The 24,515-nt window shown below is 38.0% G+C and overlaps 1 protein-coding gene across 1 annotated transcript; it reads left to right on the forward strand.

Moving 5' to 3' along the window:
- The first annotated feature begins 1,973 nt into the window (after nt 1-1,973).
- On the forward strand, nt 1,974-18,487 carry IYD (iodotyrosine deiodinase). Its single transcript, XM_034419061.3, has 5 exons — nt 1,974-2,204; nt 8,095-8,274; nt 9,205-9,364; nt 9,993-10,149; nt 18,191-18,487. Exons 1-5 carry the CDS (start codon nt 2,021-2,023, stop codon nt 18,371-18,373), a joined length of 864 nt encoding a protein of 287 aa, XP_034274952.2. The 5' UTR covers nt 1,974-2,020; the 3' UTR covers nt 18,374-18,487.
- The last annotated feature ends 6,028 nt before the right edge of the window (nt 18,488-24,515 follow it).

Consider the following 24,515-nt stretch of genomic DNA (forward strand, 5'->3'; position numbering starts at 1 on the left):
CCTTATGCCTAATGTGTTTTGGTGGTATTAGAAGCTACAGTTCTGTGAGATACACTTTTCCGCAGTGTTTCCACACCCTCTAGTGGTTTGCTATAGAGCTCCATTGTTTCATGTTGCTGACAACATGGAGGAATTTGGAGGCAGGCCTTCGTTGCTTTACAAAGGACTATTAGGGTTGGGGGGTTATGCAAATCCCCAAGGGGATGCTGTTCCATAGGGCAAACACTATGCCAAAAAGGCAGCTGGGGAGGTTTTACAAACCCAGTAATAATAAAACATGAATAACTCTTCTGACTTGGCATAGTCTTATGAAGTCTGCCACTGGCCTAAGTCAAGATGTAACAAAATGTCAGTCCACCAAACGAAATCATCAACTCCACAGGAAGGCTATAACTGCTTTTATTGAGGCTATCATAACACAATCTTGCTCATCTGATTGTGCTAGATCTCCTGCTTCTTCTTACATTACAGTGAATTAAGAAGGTTAATCTGCCTGAGCTCCTTCTGAGTATTTTTAATGTTGCAAAGCATCCTGATTTGCATTACGTTTTTGCATATTCATAGCAGTGCCAGACTGCTATTGACAGAGTGAAGGTAACTATGGAACAGAAGTCTTTCAATGAAGACTTTTATGGGCTTCCAATGTGTAGTACAATCCCTGTAAACGGCTCCAAATATTGATAGTAGAAAGAAAACATCATCTTTAATGATGAAATCCAAGGAATGTCTATTCAATATATTGGACACTGTGGAAATGCAGATAAAAAGGACCTTTGCTAGCTCTGCAAAACTTAACCATTTAAAATTGGAAGTATTTACGGGCATTATCTAAGGCTCCAAAGTAATTCTCTGCAATAAGTGAGAATATTTGTTTTCTAAATCCTCCAATTTTGAGCCAGTTTACCCTGGCAGTGAATGCTTCTACTTCCTACAGCAACATAATTTCTCCAGCTTTAGGTACTATGCAATTTGGATGGCTAGGGACACCAGATGACCTGCTCGGTGATTTACAGTCTAAAATAGAGCTTCCTGAACTGTGAGGGGTACTTCTCTTGGGGAGGTGCAATCAGAGACCAGAAAAAGTATGAAGAAACTTTTTAGTATTATATTGCTACAATAAATCTATGTTTTCCCAAAGTTTCATTGTATTCTTTTCACTCTTCATTTGTGCTCATTTTGATGTGTTCTTTAAGATTATACTAAAGGAAGGTATGATGACAAAAGGTTTAGATCTAAAATAGATCTAAAATAGGTCAGAGATATCCTGAGGTAAGTCAATAAATTTAACAAATAAATAAATTAATAAAATATCTAGAAGGGAACCCGTGAGTTATTCCTAGTCCAGTTTTGAGTATCTTTCATTCAGAAATGGTATTCAGCTGGTTTGGATCAGTTCACCCGAACCGGTAGCGGAAATCATGGGTAGGCCCGCCCACCTGTCCACCCGTCCCTGCTCTATGCCATTCTATTTAGGCACATTTTTGAGGCCGGGTTCATGCACGGAAGGCACATGCGTGAGCAAAGTGCATGTGTGGAAGGCCAGGCATATGCGTGGAAGGCAGGCGCACATGCAGACCGGGCACACGCATGCATGAAGCGAGTGTGTGAACACGCAGAGAACCGGTAGTAACATAATGTGAAACCCACCGCTGCTTTCATTGGACTTTTTTGCTCAACCTTCAGAATTGTTCAAGCTCTATATATACTGTCTCATGATTTTCCAAGAACATAGTAGCAATTAAATTGGTGTCGTTCAATTTAATGTAACTTGGGGTCAGATTTTGCAATAGGATTTCAATTCAGGCATAAAACAAACAGGCTTCATTCTGGGAAAGAAGCCAGGCCTTATTAAAGGTTGAAGAGCAATTTCAGAAAATTCCAGCTTCAGGAAGCCAAGAGGGCAAAACCCTCTAAGGGGGTGGTTCTAATCCTTGTGTGCTATTTGTTTTCAATTTTGTTCTTAACAAGAAGCATTGTGCTGCACGGGGACTTGTGATACCACATTTGATATTCATTGATTATGACGTTTTCTTTATTAACTCCAGCTGTGGTAGCACTAATCTGTGTCTTGATAGGGATAATATTCAGAAGCAGCAAGAAGACTCCTAAGACAGAGCTGAGCACAACCAGCAAAAAGGCAGGGCCTGGCCCATGGGGAGAAGAAGACTTAAAAGATGGAACTGATTTACATGCAGAGGAAGAAGGTATGAAGAACTATTCCTGGCTGAGAATTGGAGGGGGGGGAGGATTTGAAGTTCAATGCATCTGGAGAAAAACAGGTTGGGAAAAGCTGCTTTACATTAATGTTTTTACACTATTAGTGTTTTGGTGTTAATCTTAACTCCTATGCAGCTGAAGATCTGGAGTGGCTGAAGAAATGAAATAGTGCTGGTATGGTGCCTAGTGTTTTTGATGGGCTCAAAGAGGAGACAAAAGTGGCAATAGCAGCCTCTTAGCAAGAAATGATATGTGGGAATGACTTTGGGAGGCAGGAGGAAGAACTGCAGCCTAGATAATGGTTTAATAAATAAAATTTAAGACTGAAGGAGGAGAGGTGGTGAACATGTCTCAGAAGGGACCCTCCCTAGTTTTGGGGAAAATAATGAAATGAATTTTCTATTAATATGACCTTATAGTGAGAGCCAGTTTGGTGTAGTGGTTAAGGCATCAGATTAGGAACTAGAAGACTGTGAATTCTTGGGCATGAACTCAACTGGATGACCTTAGGCCAGACACTTTCCGTCAGCCCAAGGAAGGAGGCAATGGCAAACTATTTCTGAAAAACCTTGCCAAGAAAACTGCAGGGACATGTCCAGGCAGTCTGCAAGAATCAGATATGATTGAACAGGAGGGTGGAGGTGAACCCCTTAAAATAAAAATAGAGCTGTTACTCTTGGCTATGCTTCTCTTCTGAATTACCTTGCAAGGCTAACATAGCCTGAGGCCCTCCTTTTTGGTTATGTAGATTAATAATTGTAATTGATATAAGGAGCCGTGAAGCTGATCTGAGTTATGGGGAAAGAAAGCAGCAACAGTGTGCACATTATTGACAAAAGCACTTTAACATTACATGTTTATTGAGATGTATGTCCCTGAAAGTTCAATACAATGTGTTCCTAGATGGGCGGCAATGGAATGTGCTTAATCACAAGTGAGGAGCTTTTCCACGGTGTGCAAATAACTAGATGCAGCTTTTATGCATGCCATGTCTTTTCTGGTTTAATTTACTAAAAAGCCCAAAGCCCAAACGTGGGAGAGAAAATGAAAGAAATGTCAAGCCAATGTGGTTATGTGCTCAAGGCTGGATGCCTTTCCAGAATGAGGATTCTGGATTCTCTTGCCCACAGGACCAATCCTAACACTGCCGGCTGTGTGTTGGGTGGAAGGCAGCCCTATAAAGCTTTGCAAACTAGCCTCGGAGTAGCCTCGGAGTAGAAAGCAAAATGCCAATACTACTCCTTCCTCTTATAAAAGATTTGCCTGAGAGGGGAAAGGTGTCCATTGACTGGCTCCTGCTTTGGCCTGCACTTTCTCTGCTCTTTAACTGAATGTACCCATCAACTAATGTTCTTCTAATGTTTTTTTTATTTTATTTATTTTCGTCAAGCATGTATTAGATAACAGATATAAGTATAAACATGATTATGAATACATGAAATGGATACAAATAAAAGGGAATATTAAGACAGGGACAGTAGGCACATTGGTGCGCTTATGCACGCCCCTTAAAGACCTCTTAGGAATGGGATGTGGTCGACAGTAGACAGTCTAAGGTTAAAGTTTTGGGGGTTTGGGGAAGAAACCACAGAGTCAGGTAGTGCATTCCAAGCATTGACAACTCTGTTACTGAAGTCGTATTTTCTGCAATCAAGTTTGGAGCAGTTTATCATAAGTTTGTATCCATTGTGTGCTCGTGTATTGTGGTTGAAGTTGAAGTATTCATTGACAGGTAGGACATTGTAGCAGATAATTTTATGTACTACATTTAGGTTGGACTGAAGACAGTGAAGTTCTAAGTTGTCTAATTTCAAGTCTTTCAGGAGTTGTTGTGTCCCATACGTGGCCTGTGCAGCTAGTAGCTGATTCAGACAGCAAGGAGGCTGGTGTGGTGCTGCGCCAGCAGCCTGTGCAGCTGGCACTCAAGTCGGACAATGAGGAGGCTGGAGAAGATGTGGTGCCAGAGGTGGGGATTCAGTCAGGGCCTTCAGATCCTCCAGAAGCTCCCTTAAGTGAAGAGGACGAAGAGGAGGAGCCTCTTCTCGATGCATGGGCGCGCAGAGCTGCCAAAAGGCAGGAGTGGCTCCTCAGGAGGAGGTCTCCTCGAGAGTAAGGCTTGGGGCTAATTGGCTATTCCCTTAGCCTATTTAAGGAGGAACGCCAACTGAAGCGATTTGCAGGGAACAACTTCGTTCACATACCTTCGTGTCTTGTCTTGCTTATCTTATCAGCTTCCTGCAAATTGCTTCTGGGCATTCTTCCAACCACAGTAATCTTTCAGTATTATTCTTTGAATTCTTGGCGGCTGTTAATGCAGTTAATTAACAGCCGTTGTTGTAAAAAACTGGTTTATTTAGTAAACTAAGGTTTGAATGGACTTTGTGTGTGCGGTGTTCTTTGGGGTCCATAGCTGGGGCAGAACAGGAGTTGGTCTTCCATGGAATATCCTTATATTCGTTGCATAGGCACTGGGCCAAATATGTATTACATTTAAGAATAGTAGGAGTATGTAAATTCATATGCCAAAACTGCTGTTAGAAAAAAAATCTGGAAGAGGGAACTTTGACTTTCAAGTTTTCTTCCCTTTCTCACTTATTTTCCTGGTTCGGGTTGTGAGGGTGGTAATAGAAACCTTTGCAATGAAGAAACGAGAGAATGGATTGAAGTCATAGGACATAGTGTTTTGATTGGTGGGATGAAAACGTCATACTTGCATTCTGTGATCAGCCTTAGTCATGCTCAGCCAGGTTGATCAAAGCCAGCGGTTCATTGCTTTTAAGCAACTGCATGGCTTGGGTGCATTCAGAAGAGTCACTTAGTTGCGTATGATGGCAGAATGAGAAAAGTTAGAGCACTTTTAAAAGTCCTGTCAGCATCCAAAGAAAACAACATTGAGCACTGTCTTCAAGAACCCAATGTTTTAGGATCATGAATTTTGCTGCTAGGGGTCCATTTTGTTCTCCTTTGTTTAACCCATGGATCATTTCACCCTCCTTTATATTTTGATAAGAAAGATATTTTATTAACGGTTTATGAACATTGATGATTTGGTATATAACAAATTAAATGGCCTTTTATCCCTCATTCTCCATTCATCTTATCTTTTAACTTTCATTTTTAGTTGTTCGGGGCTGCTATTTTACCATTTACCCTCCTTTATTTTACCACAACCTTTCCTCTTCTCCTCCCCTTCTCTTCCTTCCTCCATCTCTTCCTACTTTCTTTGTTCTTCCTCTCCTTCTCTTTCCTACTTCCCCTTCCTTTTCCCCACTCCTCTCTTCTTCCTTCCTTTCTAACCCTCTCTCCTACTCCTCTTTCTCCTCCCTTTCCTTCCTCTCTTTTTCCCTCTCTTCTATCTCTCCCTCTCCTTTCCTCTCTTCTCCCTCCCTCTCTACTCCTCTCTTTTGTTGTTTCCCTTTTCAATTTGATGGATGAAAATGATGGATAAAAGATTGTACATTTAAATATGTTTATGAGAAATAAAAATAAAAATAAAAACTCGTTGGACAAATTTAATGGCAAAGTAAGAAGCCCTTCTTAGAAACTAAACAAACAGCATGAGGAACATTCTATCATTAGTAGCTCTCCTCCACTGATTCTTTTGTTTTGAAATTAAAGAAATGGGAAGTAGTTCTTTCTGCCTCTTTATACATGAAAGACATGAAAAATGTAGCTACAATAATACATTCTTACACTTTTTAGAAAAAAAATGTGTTTTTCTGTACAGTTTAGAATGTAAAGGGAGAAATCATTCTGCAGCTGCTAACATCTTTTATTTTCTTATGCACTTTTAAAACACTGCAAACTGCAGTTTCATCTGCAACAAAATAGTGGTGTACATAGATTTTTTAAATGATGCAAAAGTAAAATTACAGCAATCAGAGCATAAAGCAACTATTCATCAGCAAACCAGCTATACTGAACAACAAATCAAGGCAAACTGGGTTGAAAACATTTCAAAGCTTAGGCAAACAGGAACCATTTGATTTGGTATCAAAGTGATAATAGCATAATCATCTCATTCCTAAATTAGCTGTTGCTTCAGTCAGCAGCAGCAGTGACACTTCCTCCATTCTCTTCTTCCTCCTCTACTCATTTGGATTGCCTGGAAGTAGTTGAAAAAGGCCTGGACTACAGGATGGAAATATGGCTCTCGGGGTCTTTCTCAGCGCTTGCTATTAGATTCCTTCATCCTTTTCTCATGAGACACAGGATCAGTGCTGCTGCAGGGAAGAAGCACTTGTGTGTCACCTCTCCTTTACTACAACCTCAATAACCATAGCCAGGGAGGGTCTAGGACCGTGATGGCGAACCTATGGCACGCGTGCCACAGGTGGCACGTGGAGCCATATCGGTGGGCACGCGAGCATGGCCCTAGCTGAGCTCCAGCGCATATGTACATGCCAGCCATCTGATTTTTGGGCCTTCCGGGCCCATAGGAAGTCAGGAAACAGGCTGTTTCCGGCCTCCGGAGGGGTGGGGAAGGCCGTTTTTGCCCTCCCCAGGCTCCTAGAAAGCCTCTGGAGCCGGGAGAAGGTGAAAAATAGGCCTTCCGGTCCCACCGTGTGCCAAAAGTGGGGAGAGTGCAGGGTGTGTGTGTGTCGTGTGCGCATGCGTGGTGGGGTGGGGTGGGGAGCATTGAATTATGGGTGTGGGAACACGTGCGCGCATGACCCCCCCACACTCCCCACACTTTTGGCACACCACGGCAAAAAGGTTAGCCATCACTGGTCTAGGACTTTTTGGCTCCTACCCTTGGCCACTACTACTTCTCTACCAGGGTTTCTCTCTTTTCTTTCTTTCTTCCTTCTCTGTCTTTCTTTCTCTCTCTCTCCCCCTTCCCTTTGGATGAAGCCGGCTTACTTACCACCACCACCACCACCACCGCTCTTCCCATCCCATTCATTATCAGGGAGGCACGATCAGGTACAGGGGAGCTTCCACCCCCTTCCCTTCCTTCTCCTAACAAGTGTTTGGCTTCCCTAAAGCTGTTTGGCTGAAGCACCTCCCCCAAACCCCACCACCAGTGCGATCAATCGCACCGTAGCTTCTGCTTGCCGGCATTAGCAGCTAGCTGATTGGTTGGCGGCTAACTGTCCCTGGTGGTGAAAAACCCAGGACCAACCCTGCTTCAGCGAATGGGCTGCATTGAAGCGTGTTGGATGGAGGGGCCGTGGCCCAATGGCCAGGGAGAATGAATGGGGGTGTGTCAGCCGAGTTGAATCCCTGGAAGATAAACCCTGGCAGAGAAGCAGGCGTGGCCAAGGAGCTGAAAAGTCCCATTCCAGCCAGGGAGGCTTAGCATTGGAGCTCCATCACCTTTAAATCCCATTAAAATGTTTGCCTCAGGACACAGATGCAGTGTCTACTTACATTTCTGCTCCCAGATAAAGTTGGTGCCCAGAGATTGATTAGTCAAATACTGTCTATAGCAGGGAAGAAAGACCTGTTCTCTAGGTTTTTAATGTCTAGCTCCTACAAACCCATGTTTAAGCAAGCACAAATGAACTACATTGTAATACTTCCCATAGACCATTCCTGGTCTACACTCATTTTAAGGCAATGGTTTTACAAGATTTTATCTAAAATTGTTGTTGTTTCCTAGCTCTATATGGAGATCCCAGAAACTGAACTTGCCTTTTTCTGCATACAGAATATATTCCACTCCCAAGACTCAACAAGTATGAAAAAATATTACTTCTGATAGTCTTCTATAAACATGACTTGTTTCCTCCAAAATTCTTTGTTGATATACAATTAGATGCAATAGTTAGTAGCGCCAAAGATTAGACTTTTTATTTCCCAGAAAAAATAATTGAAATCCTTTATCCTGTTTTATGTTTATTTTTGTATTATTTCCTCCACTTTCTTCTGAAGATGATGATGAATGGAATGAATCAGCTCACATCCCTTTTTCAATTGAACGCTACTCTGAAGAAAACATGGTCAAAAGATCAAAGGATTTTTATGAGCTTCTCAAAAAGAGACGATCTGTTAGATTCATCAGTGATGAGCCAGTTCCAAGAGAAGTAATTGACAACGTGATTAAAACTGCAGGTAGTACTCTTTGTAAATGGATTTCTTCGAAATGATTAAAATCTAGAGTAACTACTCTAGCATCCTGTTATCTTTCACTTCGAAAATATCAATCTACTTAAAGGGATATTGTATGATACCTTTATAGGAGTAAACAACATTAGTAAGAAAATGGTGCTCTATGTGAACCCATCTTATCATATTATATTATCTTCTCCATATTATCTTCCTATAATAATTTAGTGTTAGTTTCACTAACTTTCAAAATCCCTCTCCCAACATGATGGATGATAGATGGATAGATAGATGATGATGATAGACAGACAGTCACTCTCTTCAATTTACTTCAATAATTCCCATACTGCCCATTTAACATAAGAAAAAAACATGTGTCCATATGGTAAAGCTAAGAAGGAAGTCTACCAAGTTGAATTAAGATAAATACAATGCTTGCCTGTCACTCTGTACTTGTGTAAGTTGTTTTTGGTATAAAGCATGTAGCCTCAGGAAGTGCATCTCTAAGGTGCAGTAACTATAGGGAGCTCATATAAGATGAACTAGAAAATAAACAGTAGTGTTAAACATATGAATAAGATAATAGTTTGGAAGTCAAAGTTATCCCTTCTATTACCTCTATGAGTCACAGGAGATGCCCACCTTCCCAAAGCTTTCTCTTCAAAATGCCTTTCGGAAGATCATGATCCATTATTTTATTAAAATTAGCTTTGTTGTTTCATGTTGGAGCAACACATTTACACGATCAAAAGTTTTAATCAATTGAAGTTAATCTAGCCAATTATCTGACTGAATGCTGTAATCTTAGCACATAGTTGTATCCCAGTTCCAAAAGTGATGAGGCTTAAAGTTGTGAAGTCTATTTTATCTTTTATTAGAAGATCATCAGGTAGCGCTATTCTTTAAACCAAATATTTCCTTTTTGTTCAATTAAAGGAACATCTCCTAGTGGGGCACATACTGAACCTTGGACCTTTGTGGTTGTCAGCGATAAAGAAGTAAAGCATAAAATCCGGGAAATCATTGAAGAAGAGGAAGAAATCAACTACATGAAAAGGATGGGAGTCAGATGGGTTAATGATGTAAAACGGATAAGGTATCAACAGGATGATTGCTGCAACTTGGAGGGAATGATCATTATGTTCCTTAGGTTATGGATATAAGGATCAATTAAAATCTAGGTTATTAGTGTCATTTTTTTCCTTAGTACATATTCCTAAAGATGATCTTTTGTTATATGCATCATTTCATACAATTATTTGATTATATACAATCTAATTAATCATGAAATAAATGTTTTTATTTTAATCCTGAAATTATGGTTAGCAAATTTCTAAAATTGTACCATGTCCCCACTATTTATATTTTTTATCAGGTTTGAAAATACATTTCAGCCTGTTTATGCTTTTAAATATATCTCTTTCCAATATATATATATATTCTTAAACATACCAAATTCCACTTCATTTCTCACCTGGCAACCAATTTATTGCAGCTGTGATTTGAAACAGTACAAGTGAAAGATGTGTTGTCCCAGCCAAGGTGCTGAACACAATGCAAGGGGTTTTCTTTCACGTAGAAAAATAGTAGGTGTTATGTCTGGCAGCTTTTAAAAGGTTTTCTGGAAGGCTTTCAGCCAGACTTTTATTGTATAATACATTTGCATTTTATAACAGTGCAAATATTTAATACTAAACAGCTGTTTAAAAATGACTCTTTCTTAGGACAAACTGGATCAAAGAATATTTGGATAGCGCTCCGTACTTGATTCTCATTTTCAAGCAGGTGTATGGAATCCTTCCAGATGGGAAAAAGAAAACTCACTACTACAATGAGATCAGTGTTTCTATTGCATGTGGCATCCTTCTCGCTGCCTTAGAGGTATGCTTGCAATTTGGGTAAGAGCAAGAGCACAAAGAAATATAATCAATGTGGAGAATTAGGCACAACCATTGGTGGTTTTTTTTAGAAAAACCTGCTTTCACTATACATTTTATCTTAGACCACACATCTGGGCAAAAAGAGGAATTGGTTCTGCCTTAATGGAAAGGTGTTTTAGGCTGTACACAATATTTGACAGAATATACAGACAGTTGTAATCTTGGGAGATTGAGGATTTTCATTTAAATCTGTTGAGCAAGCTTAGAGCAAAGTTAACATACTCAAATTCCATCACAATCTGCCAACGTAATATAATTGTCAGATGTAAATGCCTTATTCCCTAATGTGTAAATAATGTATATATGGGATATCAGGGGTTAACTTATTCTTTGACTCTTAATGTATTCATAATTCACCACTCCCACTCTTGGCTCCACCCTTTGTATATATAAGGAGCCACCTTCACCATTTTTCTTTGCTTCTATCTGTGAATATTCAGTGAATATAGAATGCCTATTATAATTAAAGAGAAATATATTTAAACCTCTAACTCTCATTATTATTATTGAGTCTGATCCTAAAAATATTGCAACAAACTGGTAGCAGAGGATGGTTAATTGACTCAATAAATACCTAAAAATGTCTAAGAAAGATAGGCCCAACACCAGGGCCTACAGCAAAGAAATAGAAACTGAACAAGAAATAATCAACGAATCCACAAACGCGATTTCGAGAGAATCCGAAGAATACACCACTGAAGAAGAAGAATTAATAAATGAAAATGATGGCCAGGAGGAAATCGAAATAGAAAATAACGAACTCAGGTCAGAGATACTGAAGTTATTAAAAAGCCAGAAGAATGATGAAAGCCTCATCGCGAACCTCCAAGAAATGCTGAAGAACAGCGGAGCAGCGAGAGAGAAAAACATCGCTAAAGAGAAACCCAAAGACCAAAAAACTGTGAGTGATATGACTAAAGAGAAAGTCGTTATGAAAAAGAAAAAATGTGATCCCGCGCGAAATTTTGAATGGCAGCCATCTTGGTTTCAACAAGCCTCCAAAGTGAGCGAAGCAGAGCCAATCAAAATGCTCAGTTCAAAATTTCTGGCGCGAAAAACGTTATCAGACAACGAAAGTGAAAAGGAGGATTCAAACTCTTCGGAAGAGCCAGAATCAGAAAATGAAGACGACTTAACGAAATCCCAAGTAAAGTCAGCAATGAAGACGCTTTTTGCTGCATTTGGGCCAAAATTAAAAATTTCCAAAGCGACAACGAAGAAGCAAGCGAACAAGCCGATACTTCAAGACCTGCACGCTCCCATCCTGACTTCGAGAACGACGACGCCCGAGCCCAGAGAGCCATGTCGATTCCGCCCTACACCACAGACCGAAGCAAGTGCCAACGCACCCAAAAGAAAGAGAAGAACAGTCGCCGCCATCAGAACTCCTAAGACCGAGCCAGAGACCGACTCGTCTGAAGAGGAGCGGAGCGAGCGAGCTACAATGGAGAGAACCTTCCACGACGACGTCAAAGAAGAAATGAACAACGCGCATGTGCGAAACTACGTAGACGGTCCGGAAAGACTTGAACTGGCCAGAGAACCGCGCAGACTCGTTGCGAGCATCCCCATGCCGTTTTGCAATTTCCTACACTTGCGAGACCACGGACTACCTCAGGTTGTAAGTAATGGACAAAATAATGTGGGTAACTTACCCAGTGACTTCCCAAAACTTAGGGTTGATGGCATTAATTTACAAGAATGGTATCAACAGCTCCAGGTTGTCTTTATGAAAGAAAATTTACTATTTTTTATCACTAGTCCCCCAAGAAGACCTTGGACTTTAAAAATAGATTGTTTACACCATAAGGCATTTTTCTTAATAATATCTAGCGTGTCTCCTGCAATGTATCATAGCATCAAACCAAATCTAACTGTTTCAGAAATAATTCAATGCATGTTTAATTTGTTTCACAGCGATAGTGTAGCTACCACCACAAGGATGTCTAAGGACTTCTTTTCTTCCAGAGTAAAACCAGGGGTTTCCATAAGTGAGCATTTAATATCTTTAAACAAAATAAGAGCTGAGCTGCATTTGAGGGGGGAAGTGATTTCAGATCAAACAATGAAAAGTGTTATTATCAACTCACTTGATTCATCATGGGATAGTTTTATGTCACACTTAGACACCATCAATCTAGGATATTTGTCAATAGAAAGTCTGTCTAACAAATTGATAGCAGAAGACAATTCAAGAAAAAATCGTTATAGCAATCACACAGAACACAAATCTTTTAGGAAGGTAGCTTTCCAAGAAAAATATAATGAAACTTTTAAATGCCACAATTGTGGGTCCAGGGAACACAATAGAAGAGATTGTCCCAAAATTTCAAAGGAAAGACATAGGTCAGAATATAGGAATAAATACAATTATAGACAGTCTTCCACAGATAGACATAAATATAGAAGCCCACCAAATTACAGAGAAAGTAGAGGGGGCAGAGAAAATTCAAAAGAGAGAAAATCTGGTTCACTGAATGGACTAAATAAACAAGACAGCACTAAAACGCAACAAAATGAGAACAATAATTGGCTTATTGATTCTGGAGCAACTAATCACACCACTAATAACAAAAATATATTGTCTTCATTTACAGAAGATAAGTTTGTAATAAAGGTAGCTAATCAAGAAAAAGTTCAAGTATTAGGCAGAGGGAATGTGACCTTGCCTGGTCTAGGAAAAATAGAGGGGGTATTGTTAATACCAGAAATACCTCATAACATACTAAGTGCCATAAAACTAAGCAGAGATTCTGACATCAATATAGTTTTCTCAAAGGGAAAAGCAACTTTAGAGAAGAATAAAACAAATGTAGGCACTGTGATGATTAAAGGAGGCCTACCCTATCTGATAACAAAAGAAAGATGGTTACATAACATTGATTCAAATATGGAAGATTGTATTGAGGCAGATGATGAAAATATTAGTAACAGTGACAATGATGAATGTAAAATATCTCATGATCACACAGATACACACAATGAGAAGAAATCAAAAATAGGTAAACCAATTCATGACGAGTGTGCTCATATCTTACATAGGAAGTTAGGACATGCAAGTTTTCCTGTAGTACAAAAAATGACTGAACACGCAGAAGGTGTCAAAATAAAAAATTGTGAAAATTATTTGGAATGCTCAGTATGTAAATCTACTAAATTAAAAACTAGTCCCAGGCCAAAAAAATCCACCAGATCAACTAACAAAATTTTTGACTTAGTACACATGGACTTAGTTGGCCCATTAACTCCATCAATCACTTATAGAAAACGTTACTTCCTAACAATAGTAGACGATTACAGTCGCTATGGTTTTGTTTACACATTAAAACACAAGGATGAAACCTTTCAAAAATTTAAGGAATTTTACAAACGCATAGAAACACAACATAATATCAGAATAAAACAAATTATGACAGATAGGGGATGTGAATTCATGTCTAAAGAATTCTCCCAATGGTTAAAGGATAGAGGAATGCTACATTACACGTCTAGTCCATTTTCTGCGTTCCAGAACGGGATTGCAGAGAGAAAGAATTCCACATTACAAACCATGATTAGATGCACATTAGAGGATGCTGGTTTAGGCAAACAATTTTGGTCAGAAGCCCTACATTATTCAAATTACACTCAAAATAGAACCTGGTCCAGTATTGTGAATAAGACACCATATGAGGTGATGTATAATAGGAAACCAAAATTAGCACACATGCACATATTTGGGGTCACTGCAGACGTACACATACCCAAACAGTTGAGAAGAAAGGGAGAAAACGTATCCAGAAGACTAAGATTTATGGGATATGAAACTGGCACCAAAGGGTACAGATTCATTGATAATAATAATAAATTTATAGTTTCCAGAACAGCTGTGTTCCATGAACAGGCCAACTGGTCTAAATTACATCTTAATGAAATATTTCCGGATAAATGCAAAGATACCAAATCTCGTGAGGAAGGGACAATAGAAAATCAAAATGTCAACAAAAATAAAAACAAAACCAAAACATGGACAAATAGTCAACACAAAATAAAGACAGACACATTAACAAAAAAGGAAGCAAGATATTTGCATGACTACCATAGCAAACCAGAAAGAGCTATTAGGAACAACAGAAATCAAATACCAAATAAATACAGAGATTACATAATGCATATGGATGGTGAACAAATAACACCTAATACATATGAGGAAGTATTAAAACTACCTCGTGAAGAAAAGGAAAAATGGGAACTAGCTATGAAAAAAGAGATGGAAAGTTTGCAAGGATTAAATGTATTCACACCTGCGATTGCACCTAAAGATAAAACAATTATTGGTACCAGGTGGATTTATAAAATTAAGAACCTAGAAGGAGGCAATACCTTATACAAAGCTAGATTGGTTGCACAAGGTTATGCACAAAAATATCCGGAGGACTATACTGACACATACTCCCCCACAGTAAGAACAGAGAGTGTTAAAACAGCTCTAGTAGTAGCATCCGCACTCAATCTTGATGTATTTCAATATGACATACAGACTGCGTACCTACACGCAAAACTAGATAAGGAAATATATGTAAGAGCACCTCACAGTCAATACACTAATAAAAATGAAATTTGGCTATTGAACAAGAGTTTATACGGATTAAAGCAATCTGGCAAAAGATGGTACGACTGCTTGGTAAAAGTACTTAAGGCCATGGATTTCAACGCTACCACTGCTGATAACTGTTTCTTTGTCAAAAAGGGTGATGATCACATTGAATTTGTATTGATTTATGTAGATGATATTTTATATATAGGAAAACACAAAGAGAGAAGAGAAATCTTTGTAAACAAGTTAAATGAACATTTCTCGTTGAAATCTCTAGGTAAAGTAAACAAATACCTTGGTGTACAAATTAACAAAACTAGAAGGGGATTCAAACTTACTCAGAAAGATAAGATTATTGAACTTCTAAACAAATGCAATTTAAACAATGCCAAACCCTGTGACACTCCTATGCAAACTGATTTCCTTAGAAATACTGATGAATCTTCCCCTGAATTCAGGGATAATACATTTTATAGATCAGTCATAGGTTCACTTCTTTATATATCTAATTGGACCAGGCCAGATATTGCATTACCACTCAATTTATTATCAAGGCACGTTAGCAAACCAACAATGTATCACTGGGAAGCTGTCAAAAGAATTTTAAGATATCTGAAAAGTACATTAGACTTTTGCCTAGTATTAGAACCTAGTGATAATAAAGAACCAAGACTTACATGTTACGCAGATGCGGATTGGGCTGGAGATATATCATGCAGAAAAAGTACTTCTGGTTATATTTTTCTGTTAAATGACTGTCCAGTTTACTGGTACACTGGTAAACAAGAACTGGTAGCCACTTCAACCACAGAAGCGGAATATGTTTGTTTATCCAAAGCTGCAAATAACCTTGTATGGTTTAATGATTTAATTTCAGATGTTTGGAAAAAACCTGCTTTGCCTTTTGTTATGCATGAAGACAATAAAGCGGCCATTGAAATATCTAGATCCGATGCCATTGGACAAAGATCCAGGCATATAGATATAAAATTTAAGCATGTGAGACAATTGTCTCAAGATGGATTTATCAAAGCAGTGCATTGTGATACCTCTGAACAATTAGCTGACATATTGACGAAGCCTTTACCTTCTAAACAGCACAAATACTTAACTTCCAAGTTGTATGTCTTATATTGTCCTGAATCTGAATGTAATTGGTGTTGTATAGCGAACCGGCATTTAGAGGGGGATTTGTCAGATGTAAATGCCTTATTCCCTAATGTGTAAATAATGTATATATGGGATATCAGGGGTTAACTTATTCTTTGACTCTTAATGTATTCATAATTCACCACTCCCACTCTTGGCTCCACCCTTTGTATATATAAGGAGCCACCTTCACCATTTTTCTTTGCTTCTATCTGTGAATATTCAGTGAATATAGAATGCCTATTATAATTAAAGAGAAATATATTTAAACCTCTAACTCTCATTATTATTATTGAGTCTGATCCTAAAAATATTGCAACAATAATATAATCACTTTTTTAAAAAAATTGATTTATATGCCGCCCTTCTCTGGAGACTCAGGGTGGCTTACATTTATTCTGAACACTTAATTTATATTGTATATATTTCAGCTTGAGCACTACAAATAGCAAACTTGGGCCCTTTTGTTTCAGTAGACTGGGCTACTAGTTCGTGTAAGGCATATTTGGGAGTTATCCCTAATTTAAGACACACAGACTGATTTATGGATTTATATGAAGAGTACTGAAAATGATTTAATGACCATCATAGCTGAGATAAATTTAAAATCCTATTTATTCATATTAGAGTAGTTCATAAAGAGATTAATATATTGAAACACTGCAATAATTGTCAAAAGCCAACATAGATTTGTAAAAAAACCCAACTCTTGCTAGACTAATGTTGCCTAATTTTTTTGATTGTGTAGTTTTTAGTAAATTGTGGAATGCTATATTTATAATATATCTTGATTTGACCAAAGCATTTGATGAATTACTCCAGGACATTCTGATTAACAGTTAAGTGTAAGTAAATTATTAAGTAAAGACTTTATGATAAAACAATTAAGTGGATATGTAGCTGGTTTGAAAATCATACTCAAAAACTACTGTTAATAGTTCTTTATTAAATTTAAAAATAAATGATTGCCATAAGGTTCAACCCCAAATTCTGTAGTCTTTAATATTTTTACTAATGGTTTGAATGAAGAAATGCGAAGAACACCTATCAAATTTGTAGATTATCTAAAGTTGAGTGCAATGCAATAGCTAATGCCCCAGAAATAAAATTCAGAACACTCTTGATATGTTAGAGAATTGTAACATCTAACATGACTAAGATCTAATTTATTTAAGATCTAACATATCAAGTATGTTTCAAGGAAGAAGGCCAGGAGCCAGGACTCATTTTCTATCATTGTAAAATTCAGGCACAAAACAATGAATTTAAGTACCATAATAAGAAGGTAGATTCCAATTAAATTTTGAGGGGGAGGAATCCAAGCCGTAATAGTTTAACATTGAAACTTCTTGGCTTCCCTTTCCTAGATGTGTTCAGATGGAAGCCAGGCAAATGATAGCTTCACATTAGAAAATCTATGGTATGAGTTGCTGAGTTTTTGCCGCTAGCTAAAAGGAGAAACAAATAACAAGACTTATGTATATGGTAAAACAATGAAATATTTCATATAATCTTTTATGCATAGGTTTTATAGACTACAATCCATTTAATCAGAAAGCCACACTATAATAATTTGCTTCTGGGTTTTAGCAACAGGCTGAATCCCTTTGGAATTAAATATAGCATATGTTGCAATATATATTACAAATTGACATGTATGCATTATTAAAATGCCTGAATAAATATGTATGGCCATAATGTGATGAATACCTTATGAATTCTATTTGACTGAAGAGCAGGTAATTTTGTATTAACGTGAACAGAAAATAATTGTATTGCATCATAAATTTATACTATACAGTTATGAAAATATATCAATATTGACACGTATATAATTGCAGTACTTATACTTTCTGAAGAGATTATGCATGTTCAAGCTTATACTTACCTTAGATAAGCATATACTTACCTATCTATTATCTATGAATCTATCTAACCATTTGTACAATTCTTTGTATGCCACCTACTCATAAGTGGTTTGCTATATAATAAGAACATACAAACATTAAACATGTGTAACAAATCACTAAAGCTGGTTCTTTCTGCAAAATCCTTAAAGAATTGTTTCAGTTTGACATCCATCTTAAACAGGGAAAGGGTCTCTTGGGCTGAGGGACAAGGTATTCCAGAATGAAATATTACAGCGAAAACTTGAAGCATGTAGGTTCTTCAAAGATTTATAGGGCAAAGAACAAAGTGGATAAAGAATGCTATTCTTATACAAAGTTTTCATATTTTGTTCTCTTTTTGCTTTTAGAATGTGGGCCTGGTGACAGTTACTACTACTCCTCTGAACTGTGGCCCACGGTTAAGAGTTTTGCTTGCGCGCCCGCCAAATGAAAAGTTACTTTTGCTGCTGCCGGTTGGATACCCCAGTAAAGACGCCACTGTGCCGAACTTCTCCAGAAAGCCACTGGATGACATTATGGTGGTTATATAACCCGGAACACTTTGGAATATACTTCGATATAAGAACCACCTGACGAACATTTGTTCTCCTTGATTATTTCTCTAACTCTGCATTCAAATAAACAGAAGCGTTTTTGCATCTAAATGTGAATCTATGTGCATGTTTCTTCAGATGTCTCCAGGTACCTTAAAAATTATAATAAAGAGAATATAAGCAATGGAATATAATAGTGAACAATCAAAATGTGATTAAAATAGTCATTGATGAATATTATTGGTTATTCCAAGGAAAAAGCTCTACTGAGACTTTAGTAACTTTACTCAACTGAGTTTCTAATTATATTTTCATTTAACTTAAATTTACTTTCTTAATATTTTGAAGCGTTTGCTCTCTCTCTCTCTCTTTCTCTGTGTATGTGTGTACTCACAGTTCCTTCCCTGAGCCTTGGCTCAAAGATGGCTCAATCACTGTTCTTTAAGGACATATCTGCTCATGCAGCCTTCGTCTCATCCTTAGCCCAGAATCTGGGTCAAACAACTCCATTTGTTTTGATCTAGTGTGGAATAAGTTTTTCCTGTCTTTTCCCCAATACGAACCTTCCAGTATCCATGATTTAGGTCCGTGATGGTGAATCTATGGTAGGTGTGCCCAAAGTGGCACATGAAACCATATCGCTCGGCACACATGAGCTTGCCTGTTTGTCTTTTGGGTTTCTGGTGCGCATGCATTGGCCACCCCCACCCCCAGTTTAGCGAAGGGGAAAAAAATCATGATATATCACGTAACGACAACGTGATGCTGTGAGTTTGACACCCCTGCCATAGGGAGAAACAGAAGGTTGTTCTCCCTCTCAAATAGTCCTTGTGTAGTGTTTACCTGTAGAATGAGTTTCTCAGAGTCCTTGAAGTACCATTTCAGTGAGATGTTAGAAATCCCACCCTACAGTACATCATGCAGAATTATTATTTTCAGGTATAATGGAAAAAGATAAAGGCTATTCCTTCAGTTGGATTAAAAACATTACACCAGAAAAACGGTGTCTGACTGTCTGTGCATTAAATAAAGGTCAGAAATAATAACTGCACAATTAACACAATTGCTTCTAGTGTGTTTACTTCCCTCATTCCAAGTGTGGGATGGGAAAACAATTCATATCCACTTGTTAATTTAATCACTGTGCCAACCTTCTCTCATCTCTCATAATTCCCAAACAACAGCACCATTTTGGGGGGAAGCCTCTGTGGGCATTAATCCTATGTGGGAAGGGCAGCCACTAGTGTATAAATATGCCCAATATATATTGGGGATAATACAGAAGCATTTTTTTTAAACACTGTAAGTATAAGCTCCATATAATCTTTGCAGAAAAAGCAATTATTCTGTGATTTCTATAAGCGGACTTGACAGAAGAGCTCCTCAGGAGCCACATGGCTCAGTCCCAGTAATCCTCTCTTGCTTGCTGAAAATGCAAAAATGCTGCTCTAAGGCAAAACTGGGCTTTTATTATTCTTTGGGTTTTTTTTAAAAAAAATCTCAAGCAGCAATAAGCCCAACATAATTTTATAGTAAAGCCAGATGGTAGTACAAGACGGGCTGCTGTAGCTGTAATAATAAAAGGCTTTCCTTCCATAAGATTAATCATGTAAACCAGAAACACATCTACCATTCACAATGGTATTATGTGCAGGATTTTCTCCCCCTTTTGAATGCCTGTTTCAGTCTAAGAATTGAGATAGCAGTAATGGGCAGAGACATCCTGTGTCAGAGTCCCCAAAATGGTACCTATCAAACACCATTTCTGAAAAACCTTGCCAAGAAAACTGCAGGGACATGTCCAAGCAGTTGCTAGGAATTAAAGCTGATTCAAAGGCACATACAAACATTTCCAACAAATGTTTCATGAATGGCCATTGATCTCTCTCTTTACAACTATGATGCATATATACTTGCAATCTAGTATATATTCCATGCCATTTATGAAATAGGCTGTGGTATGCAAAACGTTAGGCTAGTGTTTGTCAATCTTGGCAACTTTAAAATGTATGGATTTCAACTTCCAGAATTCTCCAACCTGCATTTTGGGGAATTCTGGGAGTTGAAGTCCAAGCAACCTTGCTAAGATTAAGAACACTGCCCTAAGTCAAGCTAAATTAGTTTCTTTTTGGGTGCTTGCTTGTTACCACAAATGTAACTACAATAAACTTTAAAACCACTAGATGGCATATTTGCTTTACTTGAACTGCGTATATCCTTAGCACTGATCCTCCCACTTTTTTAGACCAGTTCTTATAATCTCTTGCTAGAATTAGTCAAATACATCTGGAAAACTGTATGGAGGTAAATATTGGCATACATAGATTACAGGCTTTAATTGTTTCTGAGTGGCCAAATCAAATTAGCCCATCAGTTAAGAATTATTGTATCTTAATTTTTTGACTGCCGTTTTTTGTTCCATTCAACCCTTTTGCAGTTGTTACAAATACGAAGCTTTGTACTTTGTTTCTAAACATTTGTTTAGAATAGTGTTTCTCAACTTCGACCACTTTAAGATGTGTGGACTTCAACTCTCAGAATTCACCAGAGTGCTGGTTAGGAAATTCTGGGAATTGAAGACCATACATTTTAAAGTTGCTGAGGTTGAGAAGTACTTGTTTAGAGTAAATCACTTGATTTTGTTCCAATAAATGTTAGAGTAGTCCTGTAAGTATTTGGCTGTTTAATTGGTAATTTAACATAGCAAATATTTTCTATGAAAAAGTAAAAAATATCTCAAGCTGAAACCCAGAAACTGTTTTTTGTTTTGTACAAAAATTGTTTGTTATTGCTTTCTTTCAGGATGCTTGTTTTAAACTCCCCAGTCTCCTTTTCAGCTCTGATGTTTTAGGGACATCCAAATAATAAATAGGCATAACTCTATCATTTTCGGTCTCAGGCAAGATTAGCTGGAGGCTGCCATCTGCTGAAATGTAAGTATAGTGTACCTTGAGAATATTCCTTGTAAGGTGCATTTTACAATGTATAGTTCAAGTAATTGAGAAGTGCTACCGTTACCTTTATTACTGTATTCCTTAGGAAAGCTATGAATATTCCTTACATTGTTAAAATTTAAAATTTGGATGCAGGTTCTATACATAATCCTCGACTTACAATCGCAATTGGGACGAGAATTTCTGTTGCCAAGCAAGGCAATTGTTAAGTGAATCATCACACCTAATTTTACAATCTTTCTTGCTATTGTTGTTAAGCGAGTTACTTCAGTTATTAAATGAATTATGCTGTTGTTAAGTGAATCCAGCTTCCCCCAGTGACTTTGCTTGTCAGAAATCAGCTGGGAAAATTGCAAATAGTGATCATATCACCCCAGGAAGCTGCAAACTGTCCTAAATACAAGCTGGTTGTCAATTGCCTGAATTTTGATCGCATGACTGCAGGGATGCTGCAATGGGCATAAATGCAAGGACTAATTATAACTCAGTTTTTTTAGTGCTGCAGTAACTTCAGTTACTGAATTAATGGTTGTTAGCCAAGTACAACTTGTATTTTGTACAAGGATTTTGTATTCTTTATATGTGAACAACTCTAGGAAATAGACACTGATCATCAAGATCTCATGGCTATCTTCAGCACTACTACCAGAAAAAGCAAGGACAATACAGTAGACCTCCTCCTTAATGGGTACAACAAGTACTAAAAAGGATGAGTATCAAACAAACCATGTGATTTATTCTGTGACACTTTGTTTCGGCTGCGAAGGACTTCCTATCTGTCCCTTTTCCTATGTCAGTGACCTTCTTCCCAGCCTGGCTGACTTCCTGTCTGCCCTCTGGCATTGTCCCCTCTTCCTTTTGCAGTGTACCAAACAAACAATGATTACCGGGACAACATTTTCGTGTCAAAAAGTGTCAAGTACCAAATTCAATGAGATTGGAAGTAGTTGAATTTCAAGGTATCACTGTGCAAACTTATCATTTCAGGGTCAAAGATAGAAGTGTACTGTACAATCCACTGCAAAATTTCATGCCCACAAAACCTACAGAGGAGTGGTGCAGTGGCCTAGAGGTGGAGCTCTCACCTCACAATCAGGAGGCTTTGAGTTCGATCCTAGATAGAGGCAGATATTTGTCTCTCTGGGCACACTGAGAATATATCTGCTGGAAAAAAAACTCGGTAGTGGCAACAAGAAGGGCATCCAGCTAGTAAACACTCAGTTCCATTCAGTTGCCCAGACTCCACCTGCAAGGGCTTATGGGGTCATTAAATGAGGATAAACAAGACCTACAGAGATGAGAGAGATATCACATGGAAGAAAGGCATGTATCTCAATGGTAAAGCATCTGCTTTTAAAGGAGAATATGCCATAATGATGTTACCTAGTTTGGGTAACGAAACATCTGCAAGAAAACAAGCAAGTTCAGAGAGCACCAAGGAGCTGTCAGCATCTTTTGCTTGCAAAAGGTATCTGGTCTAATCCCTGACATTATGGTAAGGATAAAGTCTTTTTAGAGTCAAACTCAACCCTGGTGACTTCACAGATACAATTATAGGATTTTCTTGGCAACAATACAAGAGTGTTATAGCACTAGCTGTTATTGCCAGCCTATTCCAGGAAGTTTTAAAGACTTACCAAGGTAGCATACATCTCTGGAATTTCTTGGTGGCTTCATACCAAAGTATTAATCAGGTCCAACCCTGCATAGTTGCTTTTCTCAGTCCTACATTTTTAGGTGAGCCCACCTAGCTGACTTTGGTTGACCTGAAGAACTATGCAGAGTTGCACCTGATTAATTAAGGTAGGATAATTTCCTACCTGAGGTAAATGCTCTTGGTGAAAGCTCCTGAACATTAAAAAATATGGATCTAAATAAGATATAGGCAGACTCAGGGGCTGCAGTAATTCCTTTACTACTTTATGAGAATGTCATGCTTCCAACTGCTGCAGAGACAGAGACAAAACGAAGCGTAAGTAGAAATCATTTATCTATTAGACTTTGCAAGGGAGATTAAATGACAGAAAATTACAGTACAGAATCCATCCATTTCTGGTCTAAAACACAGACAAGAGCTGCCCTTCGTGTACTCTCCAAATTATACTCCTGTGATTAAATTAGGAATAACATCATATGCTATTTCCTGAACGTAGCAGCATGAACTTTGGATGATGTTGAGGCCTGAAACAGTTCATGATAATAAGGATCATTATGTTCATTCTTTTGAACTGCTTTGGAAGAAAGGCGCCACAGCAAGTAACTGATGTCTGTAGTTAGTCCACAGCTATTATCCGCTACTATTTCGACTGCTGTCTTCAAACCATCAATCTGTTTAAGTTTCTTAAGAAGTTAATAGCTAATTCAGTGTTTATAGGTAGGAGGGATAGACTGGCATAATGAAGTTTTCTGAGGTGCTTGGCTTGGCTGAGGATGAAACAGTTCACAAAATGTTTCTTAGCTGCACAAGCTCCAAAGACAGTATATTCTCAGAGGATTTTTTTAAATTTTAAAAATGGAGTGGGAGGTTGGAGGGGCTGGAAAGACCCCTGGAACAACCACATTGTTGAGGAAGAAAACAGCATTTGTTTGTTTTTGAGTCCTTAGGTTTCTGATGAACTAGCGTAATAAATTCCTCAACCCTTTCTATGATTTCATTCTGAGCCTTCTTTGTATTTTCTAACTTTCTCCCTAGTGGCTACACAGTATGAATTACACTGTTTGTAAACTGTGTTTTCTGGAGAAATAAACACAGGAGATATAAACTGAGAGAAAACTGAATGCCGCTTGTACAGTATTTGTGTGGGATATTTTTGTTTTTATTTTCCTGAAATTTTGCAAGCTCCTCTTCATTTCTTCTAATAATACAAACCCTGAGGCATAGCAAAATATAATAATGGATTCTAAAAGTCAGCCTCTGTACTGGATTTAATTTTTTTCGTTATCTCTGCATATATCTTCCTGCCTCCCTCCTTTCTTTTAGAGCTTGTAGGATGTCTTTGCTCATAGCAATAATACAGAGTGAGTGAAATGAAAGTATGCTAAAAAAAAAGGAAAAGGGGAGGGAAAAAATGAAAAAGAAAATCTGTTTATAATACATAATGCTGATATCTTGCCGGAGACAAAATAAACAGATTTTCCTTTTCATGTTGCATTCCTGGCTGTTTTGGTAAATAGAGACTATGTTT

The sequence above is a fragment of the Pantherophis guttatus genome, chromosome 1 (assembly GCF_059756535.1).
Source record: "Pantherophis guttatus breed Tessera chromosome 1, ASM5975653v1, whole genome shotgun sequence".
Classification (NCBI taxonomy): Eukaryota; Metazoa; Chordata; class Lepidosauria; order Squamata; family Colubridae; genus Pantherophis; species Pantherophis guttatus.

Bases quoted from the DNA above. Each gene is read 5' to 3' on its own strand.
- IYD (XM_034419061.3), top strand. From the start codon at position 2,021: ATGACGTTTTCTTTATTAACTCCAGCTGTGGTAGCACTAATCTGTGTC. The intron at 2,205-8,094 runs GTATGAAGAACT...TTTCTTCTGAAG, and splicing joins TTTACATGCAGAGGAAGAAG to ATGATGATGAATGGAATGAA. The intron at 8,275-9,204 runs GTAGTACTCTTT...GTTCAATTAAAG, and splicing joins CAACGTGATTAAAACTGCAG to GAACATCTCCTAGTGGGGCA.